Source organism: Bemisia tabaci, chromosome 3 (assembly GCF_918797505.1).
Source record: "Bemisia tabaci chromosome 3, PGI_BMITA_v3".
Lineage (NCBI taxonomy): Eukaryota > Metazoa > Arthropoda > Insecta > Hemiptera > Aleyrodidae > Bemisia > Bemisia tabaci.
Genome location: NC_092795.1, coordinates 51,792,410 through 51,813,644, shown reverse-complemented (window position 1 = coordinate 51,813,644; position 21,235 = coordinate 51,792,410). Strand labels below are relative to the sequence as shown.

The 21,235-nt window shown below is 38.8% G+C and overlaps 2 protein-coding genes across 4 annotated transcripts in view; one reads left to right on the top strand and one right to left on the bottom strand.

Annotated features, from left to right (window-relative positions):
* Positions 1-593: 593 nt before the first annotated feature.
* LOC109036240 (ectonucleotide pyrophosphatase/phosphodiesterase family member 5) lies at positions 594-11,581 on the top strand. Of its 2 annotated transcripts, XM_072298598.1 has the most exons (5): positions 596-1,042; positions 5,997-6,263; positions 7,898-8,117; positions 9,555-9,770; positions 11,282-11,581. In XM_072298598.1, the coding sequence occupies exons 1-5, from the start codon at positions 680-682 to the stop codon at positions 11,557-11,559; spliced, it is 1,344 nt and encodes a 447-aa protein (XP_072154699.1). In that variant the 5' UTR covers positions 596-679; the 3' UTR covers positions 11,560-11,581. The 2 variants fall into 2 exon arrangements, with proteins under 2 accessions (XP_072154700.1, XP_072154699.1); XM_072298599.1 differs by lacking the exon at positions 5,997-6,263 and having other exon boundaries at positions 594-1,042.
* A 650-nt stretch (positions 11,582-12,231) lies between these two features.
* LOC109036242 (bis(5'-adenosyl)-triphosphatase enpp4) overlaps positions 12,232-21,235 on the bottom strand; it is a 57,729-nt gene continuing 48,725 nt past the window's right edge. For both annotated transcript variants that reach the window (XM_072298595.1, XM_072298597.1), the window contains 3 exons: positions 16,346-16,442; positions 15,122-15,374; positions 12,232-13,664 (listed from right to left, as the gene is read on the bottom strand). In XM_072298595.1, the coding sequence (XP_072154696.1) occupies positions 15,179-15,374; positions 16,346-16,442 (293 nt within the window). In that variant the 3' untranslated portion in view covers positions 12,232-13,664; positions 15,122-15,178. The remainder of the gene's footprint in view (positions 13,665-15,121; positions 15,375-16,345; positions 16,443-21,235) is intronic.

Genomic DNA, 21,235 nt, shown 5'->3' with positions numbered 1-21,235 from the left:
CTCCCCCCACCCCCTCCCTCTTTGTAACGCTTTCATAAGGTAGGTCCCTATCCTTTAAAAACAAGATGGCGTAACGCTCTCTTCGGACCCCCTCCCCCTCCCCTAGTGTTATGCAATTTAGGGACGACCCCTTTCTTGGTCTTGGGGGATACCTCGTCGATGTTCTAACTTTGATATTTGTTATTTACTCTGAAATAAAATTTCCTCTGCTGAGAGAATTCTGAGTCTTCTTTCTGTTATTATTCATTTTCTGTTCATTGTTTCGCTTATGTTTTTGTTGCGATTTGGCTCCACCGCCGCGCCGCACGATGGATCGAGTCGATCAGAGAGGTCCTGACATGAAATTTTTTACTGAAAGTGCAAATTTTGATCGTTATCCTGTCACATTTTAAATTTTAAGGGGTTCCTCTAGAGGGAAACTCCACGAGGAAACCGACAGAACCACCTTTGGAACCTCAAAGTTTTGTATAAGCGGAGTTATGAGCTTTTAAAGTTTCCAAATCTTGTGCAACCTCTCCCATCGACTCGATCCACCGTGCGCCGGACAGCCGACTTTTTTTAATTTATCGATTCATTTCCACGTGCTTAGGGCTGAGCTTTGCCGCTCGGTTGCGTCCACTTCGAGTCCGGCAGTCATTGTCCGGTCCACGATGAGACAGCTCGCATCGTAAGCCGCGCCATGGTCAATTTCCACGTGTTGTGCCTCTGCCTCGCTTCACTATCAACAGCGCCGGTTCGAGCCGTGTTCAACACTTCCGTCTTGCTCGTGTCTTTCGACGGGTTCCGCTACGATTTCATCCACCGGAACGAATCTTGGACCCCCAACTTACTGCGGCTCAAGGGCCGGGGCAGCTCGCCCGAGCACCTGCGGAATGTGTTCCCGACGAAGACCTACCCGAACCACCACTCCATTGCCACCGGGCTCTACCCGGAGACCCACGGGGTTCTCGCCAATTCGGTCTTCGAGCAGGGTTTCAACTCCGAGCTCACCTACGATGATCCGAGGCTTTGGCATTACGATGAGGAAATCGAGCCGATTTGGGTAGGTTTCATCGCATTCTGTGTTGTTAATTGAGCTGCGAGGAAACGGTTTGCGTCGAAAACACAAGACGGGCAGATGAATTGGATCGCATTCAGCAAAAAGGAGCCAGCGGGATTACAATGTTTTCAAAATCGTGGAACCTCCTTTTTATTCGAAAAATACTTAATTTACGCAGAGTATTAACATTTACGCACTTATTTTCCTTTAAAATTAACAATTTTTTGATGGGAAGCAGAAATTATTTGCTATTTTGGGAGATTTTTTAGATAATTATGAAGAGGTAACATGTTTACAACACTGTATTCGCGCTGGTTTATTTTTGCTAAATGGGATCCAATTGGCGTTACCTAACTTTTTTTTGCGTCTTTTGCCTGCAGGTTAACGTCCTAGCCCAAAACTGGTAGGATGGGACGCGAAAAAGTTAGGTAACGCAAATGTTCCTTCCTGTCTTCTGTCTTTGACGCAAACTCGTTTTTGCCGTGCGATGATGGCGAGCAGCACCTGGTTGAGTTTCGACTGCGAATTAAAAGATCACCGGGCTTACCCTTGAAACTTTTGTCAGCGCAAGGCATCGAAATTCGATACACCACATGTTATAATATTAATAAGATTGTAATAACAAGGTGGAGAAATGGTGCTGGGACCACACCATTTGATCCATTGATAAGCCATTTGATTTGATAAGATTGCGATCGGACTTCATTTTGCAATTATAGGAACTATTTTTTCTGGCACATGTGTAAAAACACTGATGTACCTGGGAAACTAAAAGTACATACGTTGTTTCTAATCTGAGCCAGTAATTGTAGTTCCTATTTACAAAATGTTGTCCAATTCATCTTATCCTACCGACATGGCGAAAGATAGTTTCAACGATGGCCCGCAGCAGGCATTTGATGGGCGGTAGAACCAGGGTTTGAAATATGCTGAAAAACAGATCGTAATTTTTGGGTAAAAAAACACACATAACTGCCCTGGCGTCTGTGCTCTCATGCCAAACAACACATCCATAGCCGGATTTAAGATAGCGCACGAGGAGTGGCTGCAACAAGCACCATCACATAAAAGACGCTAAAATGAGAGGGAATAACATGAAGAGGGAGAAAAGAAGAAGGAGGGAAGAGAAGCGAAACAAGTAAAATGAGATATAGTTCCAAGTTTACAATGACGCTGAAGGTTGTTGCTCTCATTGTTCCAAGTTTACGGATTGTCTCCTTTGTATTACGAGCGGAAAAACTCGCGTAATTGAGAAAATTAGGCAAAGCTCTGAAAAATGGAGGATTTTATCTTTGAAAGAGTACAAAAACCGTGAGGAATAATTAAATAAATGAATTACAACTCGCTTACGTAAATGATTAGATTAGAAAACGTAGAACTTTTCGGAGGGCAATAATCTTTCAGGGAAAAGCCAAACTTTTGATTTTATCTCGCGCTGACCTTTATCGTATGTTTTCAAGTATCGAATGTAAAGACTTTGTAAGAGAGGAATACGTTCTTATTCAAACGATCGGATAGGAAGTACCTAAAGCTACTGAGATTTTTCTCCGATTTAGCTATCACAAAAGAGAACCTTGCTAAAGCGACTTGAGCGGAAAACGTCCTGGCATCTTCCCTTTGTTTGATAGACATCAACTAATTAAAGCTCGCCATAGATTTTTCCGGAAAAGGAAGGAATCTTCCGGCGAGAGAAAAAAGTAAAACCTTCGGAGCATCCAATCATTCTGTTGGATGCTTTCACTGAACCAATTAGAAATGTGTGCGAAATACTGTTGGTAAATATCTTCCTCCGGAACTTCGCTTCCACCGCCAGCGCACGGGCAACAAATCAACCTGGACGTAAATAAAGTGAATAAAATGTATGTTTGAAACCCTCGCATTTATTTTGCTCCATATAAGCTCAGATTGGACATAATTATGAACGATATGATGAATTTATCGATAACTAATTTTTCGTGTTGGAATTCGCCTTTAATTTTCCTGCAGAGGCAAAAAACATACCGGGGAGCTCGAATAGAATTATCTTTTTGACAAACAAACATTTATCTCGCTTCATTAACTGGATCGCATTTTGCAAAAAGGAACCACGAGCATTGCAATGTTGCTAAGATTGTGCAACTTCTTTTATCTTGGATGACAAACCTGATTATCCATTGACAGTTTCTATTTTACTTGCTGAAAACTGTGAATCTAAGACAAAAATGACCATGTAAATTTCATATTTTTTCATGATTTCAGTTATTTTACTGCAAAGGATGAATTTGCACAATCTTAGCATCATTGCGATGCTTCTGGTTCCTTTTTGCAAAATGCAATCCAACTGTGCTGGAACCAATGAACACTGCGTCGTTCTATTGGCATAAACTGTCCTCTTAAGATTCGCCTTCAAAATCACCACATAGGCAACAAACCTACAGGAGAGCGCGAATAGTTGTCTATTCGGAAAACAGGCTGCCATAGGATCGCACGAATGCCCCTTTTTTACCTCTTTGGAGATGCTTAGGATTGCGAGACTTTTTCTTTTACTGAAAACTCACGTGTTTGCGCGAATATTCAATATTCAACGAGGAGGCGTTAATATGGCAACCTTGGTAGTTCGTAGGTGATAACATCATCGCGGAAGACTGCATTCATTCCCTCCTTACTTACGGGCATAACTCTGATGAGAGAGGGCTATATCCATTCATCGATGGATGGATATAGCCCTTGCAGCGCGAATGGCCCAGAGAGCTTTAATGGACATTTAAAATGTGAACTAGGGGCCTGTAGCCGCTTCGGGATTGCCAGCCACTGAAAAAACTACACGTAAAAAATCGTAGAACAACCATGTTTCCGCGTATTTACCTAAATGATCTCAAATAAGAGATTCGAAAATTTCGACGCGATATTTTCGTTCGTCCTCTTTTCTTTTAATGTAACCAAAAAATAAAAATTAAATATCACACGAATTCCTAATTATTTACAATGTTTAATTGTGGTGAAAACTAGAACAGAAAGTCAAGAATGATGACACGTAGTCATGCAACATTCCTACAGTCTTGTAAATAGGCGCTAATATGCGGTTCACGCCAACTGACCGACTGCACTGCGTTTGGCGCAATGCGAGAAGTATCCATGCAGTCTTGTAGGCGCTAATACGGGTCTATATTGCTAATACGGCGCTACTTACGCCGACTGCACTTTTTGGCGCAATGCGTGAAGTATTCCTACAGACTTGTAGGCGCTTATATAAGTTCAACGCCGCCGGCCGCAGAGAGTTTGGCGCGATTATTCGAACACGCGATGGAATAATTGCGGCATCGAATAATGGAGCTTTAAAAGCCCATGCTGTGTTTAGACACTGTATGAACATTCCGACGTTGCCTCGTTTCTTCCGATTAAATATTTTTCCCGAGAAAAATTAGGAAAGTTCTTTATACCCATGGCCATCATTCAATCTTTTCACTTACTATCAGAAGGTAAGACATCTATGACTTGTCAACGAATAGAACCTAAACTAGCGTTAACACAAAAATGCGTTTATTTTCCAACTGCATGTTTCTTGTTTTACCAAACTTCTACCTTAAATTAACTTCATTTTAAATTTACGAATTTCTATAGCAGATGTTAAGGTTTCTATTCGAGTAATATTTGTGCATTTTCCGCGCAATCCTCTTTTATTTTCTCAGACCTTTCGCGCAATCCTGGATTACTGGGAAAACACACGTATATTTTGCTGTTTGTGCCGTAAGCTTCGATAGAACCGATTAACGAAAATCACAATCGCTGCCATAAGCACAGACTCTACATCATATCCATGCAACAAAAGATTATACAATAATCACTTCGACGAAAAGTTTCAGCGGAGCTTCAATCATTAAATGCCTATCGACTGCCTTCCTGACTTTTACATTTTAAAGTCGGAACACGGTTAAACATTCAAAATAATTTAGCAGTGGAAATTATGGTCCTCGTGGATTATCGGGCCAGGTCAATTACTTATTCGTTAAAATTGCGTAAAATTATTAACGTCACAAATTCAGATTTAGGTACTTACATTGATGCTCCTCATATACTCCGCCATATAAATGTTGAGTTGTGGGACGGATGGAACCACTTCAGTAATGACAAACCGTTAATGATTAGCTTTAGGTATCGTTTCTAATTGAAGGCGCTCACTAAGTGAGAAAACAAATAAGACAGTAATACTGACACTTTAATTTCAGGCCTGATTTTCTAGTCGTTGGTATTTAGAATTCGTAGGCAATTTAGTTCTGGGAGCAAGCACTAACTTGTTTTATAACTAAAAGAAATATGAGATGTAAGCAAATTAGCTGTCGTCTTCAAACCTACAAATAATACTGCATTTTCCAGTTTTTTACTCACATACCAAGTCATATCAATCAGTCCTGGAATTTGAATACGAAAACATGAGAAATACGCTGCAACAAAAATATCATATCAATAGCTAAAGGCGAAAAATGCGAATATCCGATTGCAACAATGCAATTCTCCGTTCATGTTTTGTTTTATTATTTATTTTTCAAAGGAAACCTATATTCCCAGCATTCATTTCAATATTTGCTGAAAATTTTCAATTGTTTTAAAAGATTGAACAAAATTCTCGAAGGAACATTTTAATGAGTTACCTTTCAAGAAAGTAATAGGTAATCGTAGATTTTTAACATTGCAATAGATATACGCATTTTTTTATTTCAGCGATCGTAATTTTACCAAGAACAAAAATCAAATAAAAATCGTTAGATGGTCACCAGGACGTATTTAATTGGACGTATTTCTGCCAAACGGAACTATGTGCATTAAGACATAAGCCCTGAAACCCATAAGAATATATGCATAACTTTGCTCACGTATTAATGCACATAGTTCTGTTTGGCAGAAATCCGTCAAATTTTAAGTGTAATACAAGTATAGTATATATATTTCACCGAGACTTTGGTTTGTTCCATGTTCTCAGATAACAAACGAAAAAGGAACCTCCGAGGGACGTGAGCGGACGGAGGTGCGAAGAAGTGGGGTGTTAATGTGGCCGGGAGCCCAACACAAGTACCAAAACAAAACGAGTACATTCTCGATCCCTCTCAACAGAAGTGTCTCGTGGGAAGAACGAGTGGACATCATGTTGTCTTGGTTCACTCACCCGGAGACTCCCATCAACTTGGGGATCGGATACTTTGAGGAGCCAGACACTCAGAGTCACTTATATGGACCGAGCTCTCATCAGGTATTGGTCCTATGCAATCAACTCGATTTCGAGATGAAAGAACGTAACTAAAATTCGTAGTTTCCCGCACCATTGCAAGGTTGCGACATTGACTCAAATAATTCAAATTTTTATAAAAATTTACCCGTTCAATTTTTTTTTTTTTAAACTTCAAATGTCCATGAGGGATAACCTCACGCTTGCCGTTCCTAAAGTCCTATCCCCCGTCAGTCCCTAATCAAGCCAGCTCCAGATAACAGTTGTTTGAGACCATCAAACTCGGGTTCCCTAGCCAGGAAACTAACTCGGGACCTCCCGATCATAGAGCAAGCGCTACAATCACTACACTACAGGAGGCCAACTTCCAAAATGTTTTCAAAAATTTTACTGATCTTTGCATGAAATCGGAGGAAAACTTACGGAAATTTTCAGGCAGAAATGCTCAAGATTTTCGTGGTATAAATGCAATTTGCGATGCGAAATTTGGCAGTTACGTTCTTTCGTAAGAAAAACGACGAATTCGATATTGCGAAATCAGAGGTAACTTGGATGCTTACTGGGAATGTGTTGCGCAATCCTAGGTGAAAATGTCACTGATTTTTCTATTGATCTTGCGGAAAAATCCATAAATTCGGTAAACTCGGTCATATTTCTGTTAAAAATTACACTATTTACGTCAATTTTGAAGTTTTGGTATGAAATTTTGTTCCTTACAATTGGGGAACAATTTTGGACACAGTTCAGCTAAAGGAAACCAACTTGTGTCAAGTTAAAACTGAAATGGAAAAGTTTGAAGTCTAATCCCTCCGCAAAGCTCAAGATAAGAAATAAATTTCAAATCCACTGTGCCTCACTTTAATTTTTTCCGGTTTGAATTTTTTGATCAGAGAGTTACATAAAACTATTTAAATTCAAATCTGCTCTTAACTTAATTTTCATTACAATATGATCAGCATCTTTCCTGCCTGCTCCATCCACCCGTGCCAAAATAAAAGTTCACCGTTAGCCGGAAACTTCATAGGCGGTAGGTGGTTCTTCCTTGAATGACCATTTTTATTGTTATGGCCAGATAAAGAGGACAGGAGGAAAATGGAATAAAGGGCACTGCGGCTTTAAAAAAAATATGAAAAGTTCAGAGGTAGAGAGAAATCACGTTATTGTGTTAAAATTAGGTGGCGAATAGAATTTGTGACGTAAAAATTCATATTTTTGGAATCAACTCAATACTTAATTAAGGTGCCGTCCCTAAATTACGTAACGCACTTTCTCGGCATTTTTGACCTCCCCCTCCCCTGTAGTAACTCTTCTTAGACGTAGGTCTCTATCCTTTCACACGTAAAAACAAAACGTAACGCTCTCCTCAACCCCCCTCCTACCCTAGAGCGCTATGCGCTACGTAATTTACGAACGGCCCCTAAAGATTCGAGAAAACTACTCACATTCTCATTTAATATTTTCGTCTAAACCTACGAATGCTTGTTGGAAAAAGCCACAAAAGTCATTCAAAAATATTCGCTAGCTAACATGAAGCAAAAAATTTGGGAGGAATTGTATGAAAAGGACATCAGAGTATACCCAAACTGATTGTTTTTACAGTTAGTGAATGTCTAAAGGATTATGTGAGGGCGTTCATCCCTGTTATCTGATGCCAAAAGGTGAACGAGCAGATAAAGAGGGTGGACAGGACGGTGGGCTATCTTGTCGATCAAATAGAGAAACTCGATCTAACAGACAAACTGAACGTGATCATTGTGAGCGACCACGGTTCCCACGAGGCCAAATTCGAGCACCTCATCGACTTGGGCTACCACGTTGACATGTCTGCCCTCACCTGGGCCGGCTGCTCTCCGATTCTTCAGATCCAACCTCATAAAGGTAAGTCAACCTTACATGCAAATCTTCGCAGCCGTGGATGAACTCAGGTCAAGAATGATGGCACTAATATGCGTTTCACGCCAACTGACCGACTGCATGCGTTTGGCGCAATGCGAGAAGTATTCATGCAGTCTTGTAGGCGCTGACCAGTTTGGCGCAATGCGCGAAGTATTCCCAAAGCCTTGCAGGCGCTCGTATACGTTCAACGCCGCCGGCCGCAGTGAGTTTGGCGCGATTATCCGAACACGCGTTAGAATAATCGCGGCATCGAATAATGGACCTTTAAAGGCCCATGCTAAGTCTCGACGCCGTATGAGCATTCCAACGTTGCCTCGTTTCTCCCGATTAAATATTTTTTCCGAGAAAAGTTAGGAAAGTTCTCTATATCCATGGCCATTATTCAATTTTTTCACTTCATTTATCATCAGGAGGTCAGACATCGATTACTTGTGAACAAAACTAACCTAAAGTAGCGTTAAAATATAAATGCGTTTATTTTTCAGCTGCATGTTTCTTGTTTTGCCAAACTTCTACCTCAAATTAACTTCATTTTAAATTGCGCGTTCCTGTAGCAGATGTTACGGATTCTATTCGCGTAATCCTTGTGCCTTTTTCGCGCAATCCTTATATACTGTCTTTGAACTTTCGCGCAATCCTGGATTACCGAACGAGAATTAGCCTAACTACATCAGACGTTGCCCAATTTCCTCTCATATTTTAATTTTTCAATAGAAACCTTAGTAACATTCTAATTGGAAATTTTGTGAGTGTATATATTCTCTTTTATCCAGGGAAAGTTCACAGAGAGTTTCAGGGGTTCCATTGTTTAGTTTTATTTATTTTTTTTTTTTTAGCAAAATCAAATATGAGTGAATACTAACTTTTATCAAATTCATTTTTGCCAACTATCGCCCGTACTTACAAAAAAACTAACCGAGATAATTCCTCAAGATTTTTTGTGAATTTTTTCACTAAATAGAATATAGAAAGAATACAGAAAAAATAATTCAGAGAACATTCACCGAGTGCTTATTTTTTTAAGTTAGTTCTATCTCTCTCTCCCTCTCTCCCTCTCTCTCTCCCTCTCTCCCCCTCTCTCTCAAAAAAAACCCCACAAGAGATTCGTTCAAGAGTGACCAACTTTTCCTACAATCGATAGCTTCTCTGTGCGGATACCTGTAATGTACTTCCGGTGGTTCCGATTTTGCCTATTTGATGATATGAAGGCGAAATGGCAACTTCTGCGATTGATTTTAATAACTGGACACCGCACAGTGTGGCTTCTGTGAAATCACTCTTGGTAATTTTAAGCAATTAAGGTGAGAAGGGATCTTTCATCTTTTTTTCCGTATTTTCCATCTTTTTTCTATCATACTCTCATAATACTTATTGGTGTTGATGATATCCTAATGTAAACTATTGCTTTCGTCGTATCAGGCCGGGAGGAAGAGGTGTTTCAAAATTTGACGCAAGCCGCTGAGTCAACGAATGCATTCCAAGTTTATCGAAAGGAGGAGATACCGGAGAAGTGGAATTATAAGAGGAATAACAGAACGGCTGATCTACTAGCTTTGGCAACGGTTGGTTACGCGTTTCAAGGCAGAATCAAGCACATCGATGAGGACTGGAAAACTCAATTTTACAATGTTATTTGTGAGTATCCCACAATATTTATGAGTAGAGAAAAATGCAAATCATGAAAGAACCGATTATTAAATAAAACTTCTTCCCCCTCTGTTTCACGGGGCTACACTGAAAAAAAAAATCTCGGTGTATTTACTAAAAAAAGGGTAAAATTACCAAGAATTCAGGGTTCTATTTGATCCCAGTTTTTTCTTGGTAAAATTACCATTTATGGAATTGGTAATTTTACCGAGAAATCTCGGTAAAATTATTGACTTTCTCGGTAATTTTACTGGACCCCGGTAAAAATGCCAATATTTTTTATCGACTGTGGTAGAATTACCGAGATAAAATGGCAAAGTTACCGGGAATTGATTACCAATAAAAGTGGTGTATTCTTACGTGAAAAAAACAGTAAAAATACCGGTTTTTAGGTAAGCTTACTAGTCTGTCTTGGTAAAATTACCAATAATTGGTAAAAAAAGCGAGATGGTAAAGGTACCAACGGACCTTGGTAAAAACACCGAGAATTTATTTTCAGTGTAGTTTCTTTGTTAAGATAAAGCCAGTACTTGAAAAAAAAGTGAGCAATCGTGAAACTTTTTGAAATCAGTTTAGTGCTCAACTTGATACACGTAGATTTCGGTTCCTAGTCAGCGGGAAGTTTAAATTGACGCACACTCGAAACTCCATTTCCTTACTTATGAGTTGAATTTTGACATTTTCAAGTATGTTACTCTACTCTACTTCACATTTTTACGGCGAAACTCCCAAACCATGCGTATCTCAATGTGCGACGTTGCAGACTACCTGTCATACCTACTCTATCTTTTAAATTGACAACCACTCAACGTCATTTTTTGTAAACTTCCGTGATTTATCTTCTCCGCTTAAAGCAAATTCTGAAAAAAAAAAACAGAAACGAGATAGGTACGTGGTTGGGAGATTCACCGTCAATTTGTGTGAAACGCGTTTTGCGCGGCATTCATTGGACTTCATTTTGCAATTAAGAAATACAACTGGTGCTGTTTGTGAAATCACTTATCTGCATATGGGAAATAATGGCTCATACGTTCTTTCCTAAGTGAGCAAAACATCGTCGTTCCTAACTGCAAACTGTAGTCAAATTTTTTCCTCGTTTGGTCTGTCGGAGGAAAGATGCCTTATTTTCAAAATTATCATCGATTCAACCATAAACCATCCCTATTTAAATGAAAATCTCTTATGTTCATTCCTCCATTAAATGCACTGAAAAAAAAAACTCCGGCCTTGGAAGCCGTACTTACGGGCTACATGGACATTACATACCGTCCGCGTTCCGGGCTCATAGGCCGAAAGTTCCGCGCGTAGCACCCGGAGCTACGGCTCCAGCACCCGGAAGTTTCGGCCACTGAGCCAGGAACGGACGGTATGTCTATGTATAGCCCGTTCCGTTTTTTTCAGTATTCGTCTGCAGAGTGAAAGATTTTACTTGAAGGCAGGATATAATTCAAAAGAATGACAATTTTTTTTTTTTTTTTTTTTTTTTTTTGGTATTTCAGTGAAGCCAGGGCAAACGTTTGGAGTGCACGGATATTCAAATGAGGAGCCAAGTATGAGAGCTTTCTTCTTGGCTTGGGGTCCGCTCATTAAAGAGGACTTCAACCCGGAACCTTTCGACAATGTCGATATTCAACCTCTTATTTCGTGTATGCTGCAACTACCACCGATGCCTCAGCACCTCAAAGCAAACGGGACACTTGCCAATGTAGCTTCAATGTTTCGAAACCCTCCATCTCAACATTGTCAACTCAGGAATCAAGAGATCGATACAAAATGAAAATAAATTCTTGTGAAAGGCGTGTTCTGATCATTATTTTCGATGTTTCATACATACTACCCAAGTAGCACAGATTGCAATAAGCAGCAATTACATACAGTAAAAATAGAAATATTGCGATTCCACTGAGTGTTGTTTATGTTGCCTAGCTCCTATTTGAAGGGGCAAATAATTTGCTATTTTTCATTGCATTGCATATTGCTTAACTTTCTGACACATGGAGCTCATTTTGCTGATTGTTTAAAATTGGCATTTTACTAAATGATGTAAAAATATTGCAATTTTATGGTAAAAAATTACAATTTTAGTGGAATCAAATTGCAATATTTTCGTTGCACTGTGCTACGTGGATAGCCTAAACTAAAAACATTGGAATGCCGATTTTTGTAGCTAAGCTATCAAATAAGAACAAACTACGCTACATCGAGCTAAAAGCCAAATAAACAACAAATACAGTGAATGTGTGGTTGTAGCATTACGTAACTGAGTATGCTGCATTAATCCGTTGTTTTTTTGGACTTGTAGCTTGACGTAGCATCGTTTTTCTTACCTAAACTAAAGTATGTTTGTCATGTTCATTAGGTTTGGATCCTTTTGTCACATCCAAAATAGGGATTTCCAATCTCGGTGGAAATGACTTCCTCAAGTGAATAAATAGGAAAAAATTCAAAATTTGATACAAAAATTGAGAAAGTTTATTTTAAACTTAACAACAACAAAGTTTACGCGAACAGGTAGTGAGACATCGATTAAAAAAATATTAAAAATATGACGAATACACATTTGGCTAAAATACGCCTTGAGATTCAAGACAATGAGATCAAGCGTAAAATAAAGCATTTGTCTTTTTCCAGAATAAAATGTGTGCAGTATGATAAATCATTTACAAATTGACTATGAGCATCAGCTCGAGTTTTTTACTATATCTAAAGAGGTGCTAGAGTCAGGCACGGTATGAAGTCTCTTTCCTATTTTACGCGGCTCCTTTAAATGAACTAAGGCTCAAGAGGCGTGTGAGCACGCCTCGTATTGTGATATCTCCTCTAATAAAAAAATCATCAGACCATTGGCATCTCCATAAAAAGAAAATCGGTGCCTATTCTTCTTCGGCTAGTCAAAAGTCTCATGAAGGCTGACAGATATGAGACGCTTAGCTCACATCACTATCTTCATCGACTGTATGAGTGAAAACATTATGGAACCTACCTCTTTATACTAATTGACTTTGTAGTAATTGTAAAAAATACAATCGAGTGGTCTTATAATGCCTTGTCACGGGTAATGGTTGTAAGTCGATTGCCGACTCAAACCCAGCGCGGATAACATACGAAAGCCACTTGACGTGCAGTTTCTATTTTTGTGCGCTCAACGCAACACCTGAACTAACGGCGGAAAATTCGTCTTTGACAGGAGCAGCTCGTCTTTCAAAGAGAAAAAAAGAGCTAGTACTCGACTAGATTACAATTTGCAATTAGGAGCTATACTCTCTGGCTCATTCGGAAAACACTTAAGTGCATAGGGAAACTCATGTTTCATACGTCGTTTCTAACCTGAGCCAGAAATGGTAGTTCTACATTGCAAAATGTAGTCCAACCAAGCTGACTACCAAACATTGCTGATATTGAGCTGGTAGGAGGGCAGAAAAGTGAAAAAGAGGAGGATGCCTTAACATAATAGAATCTAGAATCACTCGACAAAAATAAAAGCAATTGACCTGGTAAAAGCGAGCTATTTCTCATTTAGAGATGCTTAAATACTGCCATACCCGTGCAATGTAATGTTTTTCTTGGGCCTTTAGAGGCTTAAAAGTTGATTTCCTTTTTGGAAATGCACCAGTGTCTTCGAACGTTTGGCTAGTTGACATCTATTTGAGGCCCACGAAGCGGGCTCGTTCCACCACAGGTGCTTGACACCGCCCTCTCAGGGGCTGGCGCTTGGGTGCGCTGTCTCAGATATATTTTTAGATGTTACTGCCAGGCTCGTTAGAAATATTTTTCGCGAGCTCTTGGGGCCGTATTCAGTGTTTTTCTCATTTGGGTGCTTCTTCCAGCATATTAATTCGATCTTAGACATCCAGGGCTAATGTTGAACACATTTCAAGGCACCTGAGAGAGAAACAAATGCGAATTAATAAATTAGGAGGGAAGTATAAAAATGCGCAACTCGGTCACAGTGTTTCAAAATCTCCGATCCAATTTCAGGTTTTAGAAGGAGACCAAACCAAAATTTTGACTTAAATTTTTATGGAAAACTCTTTCCATAGAGAGGAAAAACCACAGAAATTTTCTAGAAATGAAGTTCAGTAGTTCTGTATGCAAAAATGTAGTACTTCAGGAGGTCTACAACATCGCAAACCGAGATACGCATTTCTGCAATTTCACCGCGTCAAAATGTCCTCATCATAATAGAAAATCAGGTTTTCCGCGCTTAATTTTTCGGTGAAAATAACATTCTGCCCATTGCATGGGGGACCGTACTGAGAACCATTCATCACCTGAAAATGATGGTATTACCGTGCGCGGGTTAAAGTAATTTGTTGGTTATCCTGTTCTTCGTTCTTCTGGTACCATATTATTGGGATTTCTGAGAAGTGAATTCAAAAGAATAATAAAAATCCGACTGGAAAACAATAGTATGTGTAGAACTCTTCAGGACAACAACGGTATTTTTAATTTTTGTTTGAATTTTCCGGAATTCATCGCTAGGCCATTGACACAAGTGCTCACACAACGGTGGGACTTTTAGAACCTTGCTTGCTACAAGTAAACCTCAAGATTTCACTGCAAAAAAAGTTCGCACAACGTTTTGAAAAGGTACTCTTGAAAGGCGTAGGATATTCTACAGCAATAACCTCGTAAAATTAAAGAGCTAGAGCAAAAAATATTTTGCACGTAACTTTGCGCGAGTTCTGTCTGGATACGTTTCAACGCCCAATTATTTTGTCAAAAAATATGAGTACATTTAAAAATAGAAAAATATCGATGGCCGAGTGCGAAATCACGTATCTCCATCGCGATGTCTCGAAATTTACGCTCCTATATTTCATTTCCTCAAAGCGAAACAAGCCAAATTTTTAGCTTGAAATGTACATAGAATACTCTGTCAAAAGAGAGGAAGAATCAAGGAAATTTTTTAGAGTTTCCCAATGAAAAAAAACAAAAAAAAAAAAAAAGACTATGGAACTACGACCAATCTACGACTATGCTGCCATGCTAAGGAAAAACGCCGTATGAACCTTCAGGCGTTGTCGAATTTCCTTCGATAAAACACGAATTTCCTGGCAAACTCATGAACATGTTCCTTCCAATTTTTCAGATACTTTTGCTCGCAATTTCACCGAAAAGTCCTGAAAATTTCAGGGAAAAATATTCATAACTCTCCTTTAACGTGAACATTTTATCGAAGGAAATTTGGAAACTCTCGAATGTTCACGCGGCGTTCTTCCTTAGCACGGCAGTATGGAAGTCCGCAAAGTCGCAAACGGAGATACGTGGTTTCACACTTTGGTCATCAATCTTCATCCTCCCCGTTTTTTTAAGTAGAAATATTTTGAGATACTTACCTGAGAGGAAAAATGCATTTGTATTCAGTCTTGGAAATTCCCTTCCTCCATGGAACATCACCGCGGTAACAGAGAGTTCGATACATCGTAGGCGGATCCTAGATCCAAGGGACGAGTTTCGACCGTTAATTCGGAGGGATCCAATTGGAATGTATTGGAACTCGAGTCTAGGTTCGCGGTATCACTGGTAGATGGAGCCACTTTGATTAACGACTCCCTCTCCTCGGCAGGTCCACTCCTCTCATAGCCCTCTCTGGAATTTCAGTCAAATGAAAATCATCGTTAGATTTGTCAAATAAAGGGATCGAAAAACGGCGCTAGGTCTCTGTTGGAAACGATTAATTCAATCATTGACCCAAGTAACAGAGATCGCGATATTAAGTTGAGATTTGACCGGTGAATGTATCGCGATTTTATCGATAGCGATTTATCACATAATATTATCGAACGCATAATCGTGATAAATTGAGACCAAATTTTGATTTTATCTACCGCGATTTTATAGAGATGGCGAAACGATTGAGGATAATCGCTTGGATGTTGATGATCCTAGTGATTTTATCGCCAGAAATCGTAAAAAATCGTAACTCTCTTCAACCATGGACATTTGAAAACTGGGCCCTGTTTTTAAGAAATAATCAGACCTCTAGTAAGGGGGGAGGCGGGAGGCCCTCCACTTGAGATACGCCATGAGGTTGAAGCTCGTTAGTGAATTTGAGCACGTTTGTATACAATTATAGTTAGTTAGTTAGTTAGTTATTATAATTTTAAGACATTCAGCGACTCAGGCTATTAACGTCTTTACGGGTAATTTTGAAAATAGGAGTATAAACGAAAATTTAGATTTTTAAATTAAGAGAGGTGAAGAGTTTTAGAATTTTGGTGGTAATATTAGGTTCATCGCATGTAAGAGGGTTCATTCGTGCATTTATAGTGGTAGATACATTCATGGCTTGATCATTTAGGTATAGAAGAATAAAGCTCAGTTGGATTACATTTTCTAATTAGGAAGTAAAATTTCTGTTTCAGCTTAAAAACAACATATGTATCATTAGTTTCTCTGTAGACATATATTTATTTTTACGCATGAGCCTGAAATTGTGGTTCCTAATTGCAAAATGTAGTCCGAATATCCTCGTCAATTATTTATCTACTTCTTCATATAATTATTCATTTATGTATTTTCTATTCATTTCAAAGGAATGGATGAATTTGAAAACTCACCTGGGGTTATTTCGTCTGCAAATCATATTGTTCCAAAAACTAAGAGCTATGACGGACGCACATAGCATGAGCATGAATAGGACGAAGGACAGCAACTCTGGACAGAAAATATCAACATAGATCGATGAGATCATTTAGTTCACAGCGATATATCGACTCAATCGATGGCCAAAGTGAGAAGACCACGTAATTATTCCATTACAAGGTTTCAAAATTGGACTCCTATTTTATTTTTCTAGAGGGAAAACAAACCAACTTTATGACTTAAAATGTTCCCAAAATATTCTGTAGATAGAGAAGAAATCTCCGAGAGGTTTTCAAAAAATTACATTAAATATGTTTTAAAAGAAAACATAAGATATGACAGGTATTCTGAAACGTTGCAAACGGAGATATATGGTTTCGCACTTTGGCCATCGTGATGATCCCAAAAAGCGCTGTACCCGGGTTATGTACGGAATCTTTATGTTTTATATTATCAAGATATAGAATTTTTTCAAAGTTCAATTATAAAAATAAGCAATTTAAAGAAAAACTACTAATAATATAATATAATATTACACATTATTCGCATGACTTCAATTATCTAGATTCCATATACCCGGAGTATTCACCAAGCAAAATCTTGACACAATCTAGACAAAGGATATCTTTTCTTCTTCGTTCGGCTAAGCAGCGTTTCATAAACATCCGAGAGGGAAATACTTTAAAAAATTAGAAAATGGCAGTTCGACCTCCATTAGCAGCCACTTAAAAAACGAAAGAAAAATCACTTGAGGAAAAATGCGAAAAAACGGTGTAAAAAAGATAATCTTTGTCAGTAGAGTGATTGATTGAGGTTTGCCGGCTTCTCAAGTAGCACAGTGCAACGAAAATATTGAAATTAAATTACAATTTGATTTCAATAAAATTGTGATATTTTTATCATTAAATTGCAATATTTTTACATTATTAAGTCGATTTATGTCGATTTTAAACAATCAACAAAATGGGCTCCATGTGTCAGAAAGATAGGCAATACGCAATGTAATGAAGAATTGCAACCTATTTCAATTTTACTGCAATGAGTTTCGATAAATGGAGCCCCTTCAAACAGGAGCTATAGGCAACATACACAACACTTAGTGGAACTGTAATATTTTTACGGTGTAATTGCTATTGATTGTCATCTGTGCTACTTGGATCATAGTAAAATGGATGGACATAGTATAACATTTTTTTAGTTTTTTTTTTCAACAGAATACTTTCCCTACACATGCACAAGATAAAATCTATCTTGTTTGATTGATTATCCATCCATGAAAGGTTTCCGGTCGTACTCTCGACTTTCATTTTCGGGCAAATTAACTTCAAAATTTAATTACACAGCCGTCTGGAGACATGGACTTCCTTCCGATCAGATTTTTTTTTTCAGAGACCCCCCCCCCCCCCTCATACTCAGCTACAAATTGAAGTGGTGGCAATACACGCAACTATTTACCCTAGATTCACCTTAAAGAACTCATCATCCTGTTCGTGTTTTATTTTCTTCGAGGGTCGAGACTTTGATAAACACATTTAGTAAAATGACTCTCATCGACCAATTTTCCGAAGGCGGAAGACAGACAGCGGAGAATCTCAAACCGCGACGTTTGCCGGTGTTGCCGAATCTTTTGTTTATTTCATCTACTCGGTTTTTCATGGGGAATTGGAGAATTCCCCGCATAAGTTTCTACTCTGTCGCTTACGCCCTTCGAGCTCCAGCGCCAACAGAAAACACTAGCTCAACCAGAACAAAAGAGTACGTAACGTCTATGATAAAATTATTCTACTGTCCTAAAGAAAAACGCCGTATGAGCCTTCAGACGTTGCCAAATTCCATCCGATAAAATGCGAATTTGTCGGAAAACTTGTTGATATTTTCCTTCCGATTTCTCACAGAATGTCATTTGAAATTTAATCTACAATATCTGAGAATTTCAAGGAATTATAAATGTCGCAGGCACTTAGCAATCGCCGGCAATTTGCAAGCGGTTCACACGTTGTTTCCATAAATCGCAATGATGCGCATCGGCATAATGCAATTTTTAAGGGTTATGGTCTTCAAAAGTATATGAGCTCGGCTTGAAGCGCCTTCATTTTTTGTGATACAGTACGCTTTGTCACGAAGTTAGTTTAGTTGAGTGTCCGATCTCAACCCAACTAATGTCACAGAGTTCACTACACGTTCTTCTAAGTGTGCATAATCCTGCCATGTTTTTAAGGATGGAAAAGTGTGTATTCACATTACAGGCAACATAATCAGCACTCTAATCTTGTCCTTTTATTTTTGAATTTTATGATTTTCTATATTTATCCACCACTAGCTTGTAAATTGCCGGCGATTGCTAATTGCCTGCGACATAAACATAGCTTTCCTCAGGAAATAACATTTCATCAGAGGAAATTCGGCAACACCAGAATGTTCATACGGCGTTTTTCCTTAGGACGCAGTATTCCGGAGCAATCAAGCGGCCTCACGGCGCGCGGCGCGGCGCTAAGTCGCGTAGTAGGTTGATGGCTGCAGTGACAATTCACGCTTGAATTTACCAACATATTCAAGTGCAGAGTCACGACTATGTTGCTAGCGTCAGGATCGGTAAAGTTCTCAGACCATGGCTCATTGTTGCCGTTTTTCGAGTGAAATTCGTCCAATTTTCAGCGTCCCCGCGGGAAAATTTGAGCATTCGCTAAATCAGTCGCAACGAAGGCTACGCCGGGCCACACTGAGGCCGTGATGCGGCCTTGACTCACTGCCGGTGTAAAAATGGGCGATGAATTGTTTATACCTACGGGATGGAGCTGTACTTACGACGCACTTGTGCGGAGACAGAATATACGTCAAAATAATGGTCTTGTATTGGTATTTATAATTTAAATCAAATGAATTTAAATCGGACTTAAGGGAGAAAAGTACCATTTTAGCGGTTACTTAAGTTTGTGTGTCCCTCGTAAAAATATGCAGGTTAACTGGGCCACATTTTGCAATGCTTCCAGAACTTTATGTCCACCTACCTTTCGTCCTTTAAATAAATGTCCACCGCTATTTATGTCCACTAAACGTTAAGGCAAGTCTTTATTAAGTCCACATGATTTAATGTCAACAATGAATACGTCCGAAATTGTCCAAATTGTGGACATGTTAAGTCCACATTTTTTTCTTCTCATTTAAATGACAGGAACCACCTCAAAAATAAATGCATACTGCTACTACCTTCATTCTTAGAAACATTTCATTCATGAATCAAGTCATGAAAGAGATGTGTACTAGTCAGTCCGTACCTACACTGTACAGTGTACATTTGTACACTGTACGGATATGATAAGATGAAAACCAAAGCGGGAGCCTAGGAAACGCTCCAATGCCAAGTTAAACATTTTTCAGTAACAGATGCAGTCAAAATAATTGAAAGTTCTCTTTGACTAGTTATTTCGTGCGCCTTCAATCTTGTAGGATACTGTGCATCGCCTCTGACGCGAAATAGTTGCTTAAAGCGTTGCGGCGCGGCAGGCAACCAGCGTGACACGCGCATAGGCGCCTACAAACCTAACGGGATACTTCACGCATTGCGCAATGCGTGAAGTATCCCGTTAGGTTTGTAGGCGCCAGAGCGCGTTCTGCACTGCTAACACGCCGCGCCGCTCCGCTCTGTGTTAGGCTCTAATATTTAAACTCGCGGAGTCAGCGTTTTTCAACTCATGATTTTGAAATGTTTCCACTCTCTGCATTGAAAATATAATGTGTTTTTTGTAAATGTAATAGTGGTTCCGTGTCAAATTTAATGATTTCCAAAGCATTTAATAATATTCTTTTATGTTTTGGGCTTTTACTGTGCTGCAGCGTGGTGTAAGCGCAACCAAACGCCCACAATTGGACGTATTTGACTCAATGAGGTCGATGTGCAAATAAGTTAAACACAAAAAATTGCGTGCTTCTTAGTTTTTTTCCTCTTTTATTAATTTTTGTATAGTTTCTTTCATCACAACTACGGCTCATTGAGATTCATATCGATGGCATTGCTTGGAAAAGGTTCTACAAATATTTACCACGTTTTAAAAATGTAAATGTTTTTAAACTGATGTAATCAATTTCATTAAAAAAAAAGAATGTGCATTTAAGGCATATTTTAAATCGGAAATTTCAAGGATAGAAATGAAACCAAGTATTTACGAAAGACAATTTGAAAAGATGCATCAAAAGAAGAAATTAACATTTCATTTAAAATATGAGTTACGATAACAACACCTCATTCTCTCTTAATTTTCTCATTTCGATATTTTCAGTATAATTTTACACACGGACTAAAATATGACGCTTGAATTTGATTTTAGTGGACTTTACATTTGTGGACTTAACTTAGTGGACGTTTAAGTAATGGACTTAACAATAGTGTGGGTCTTAGAACTGTGGACGTAAAAATTGTGGACGTAAAAAAAGTGGACGTAAAAAAAGTGGATATAAAGTCCGTGTACCTTTGCAGTAACAGGGTGTCTACTAAAACAGGCTGGCCAAAATTCAGTACTTTTTCAGTACATTCCCAAGAAATTCAGTACCTCCTCAACAAAAAAAATCTGTACTTTTCAGTGCCTCCACTTGACGGGATTCGAAAAATTTAAAAAAATTAAATTTCTCGCTCAAATTGCGACAAGAATGACAAAAATTCCGGACCTTCTTGAAGAATTTCCGCAATTTTTTAGAAATTCCGGACCGCTCTTAAAAACAGCACTATTTCCGGACTTGTAGACATCCTGAATAAGGAACCACTATTTCTGGTTCATTTTAGAAACATCTTATAAGGCATTAGTTTCCCTGTGGACTAGGTAATTTTTTGGAAGAGCTAGAGATAATGGCTCCTTACTAGAAAATGCAAT

Excerpts from the sequence above, each read along its gene's own strand:
- LOC109036240 (XM_072298598.1), top strand. The coding sequence starts at position 680 with ATGGTCAATTTCCACGTGTTGTGCCTCTGCCTCGCTTCACTATCAACA. Across the intron at positions 6,264-7,897 it reads ATGGACCGAGCTCTCATCAG|GTGAACGAGCAGATAAAGAG; the intron begins GTATTGGTCCTA and ends TGATGCCAAAAG. Across the intron at positions 8,118-9,554 it reads TCAGATCCAACCTCATAAAG|GCCGGGAGGAAGAGGTGTTT; the intron begins GTAAGTCAACCT and ends TCGTCGTATCAG.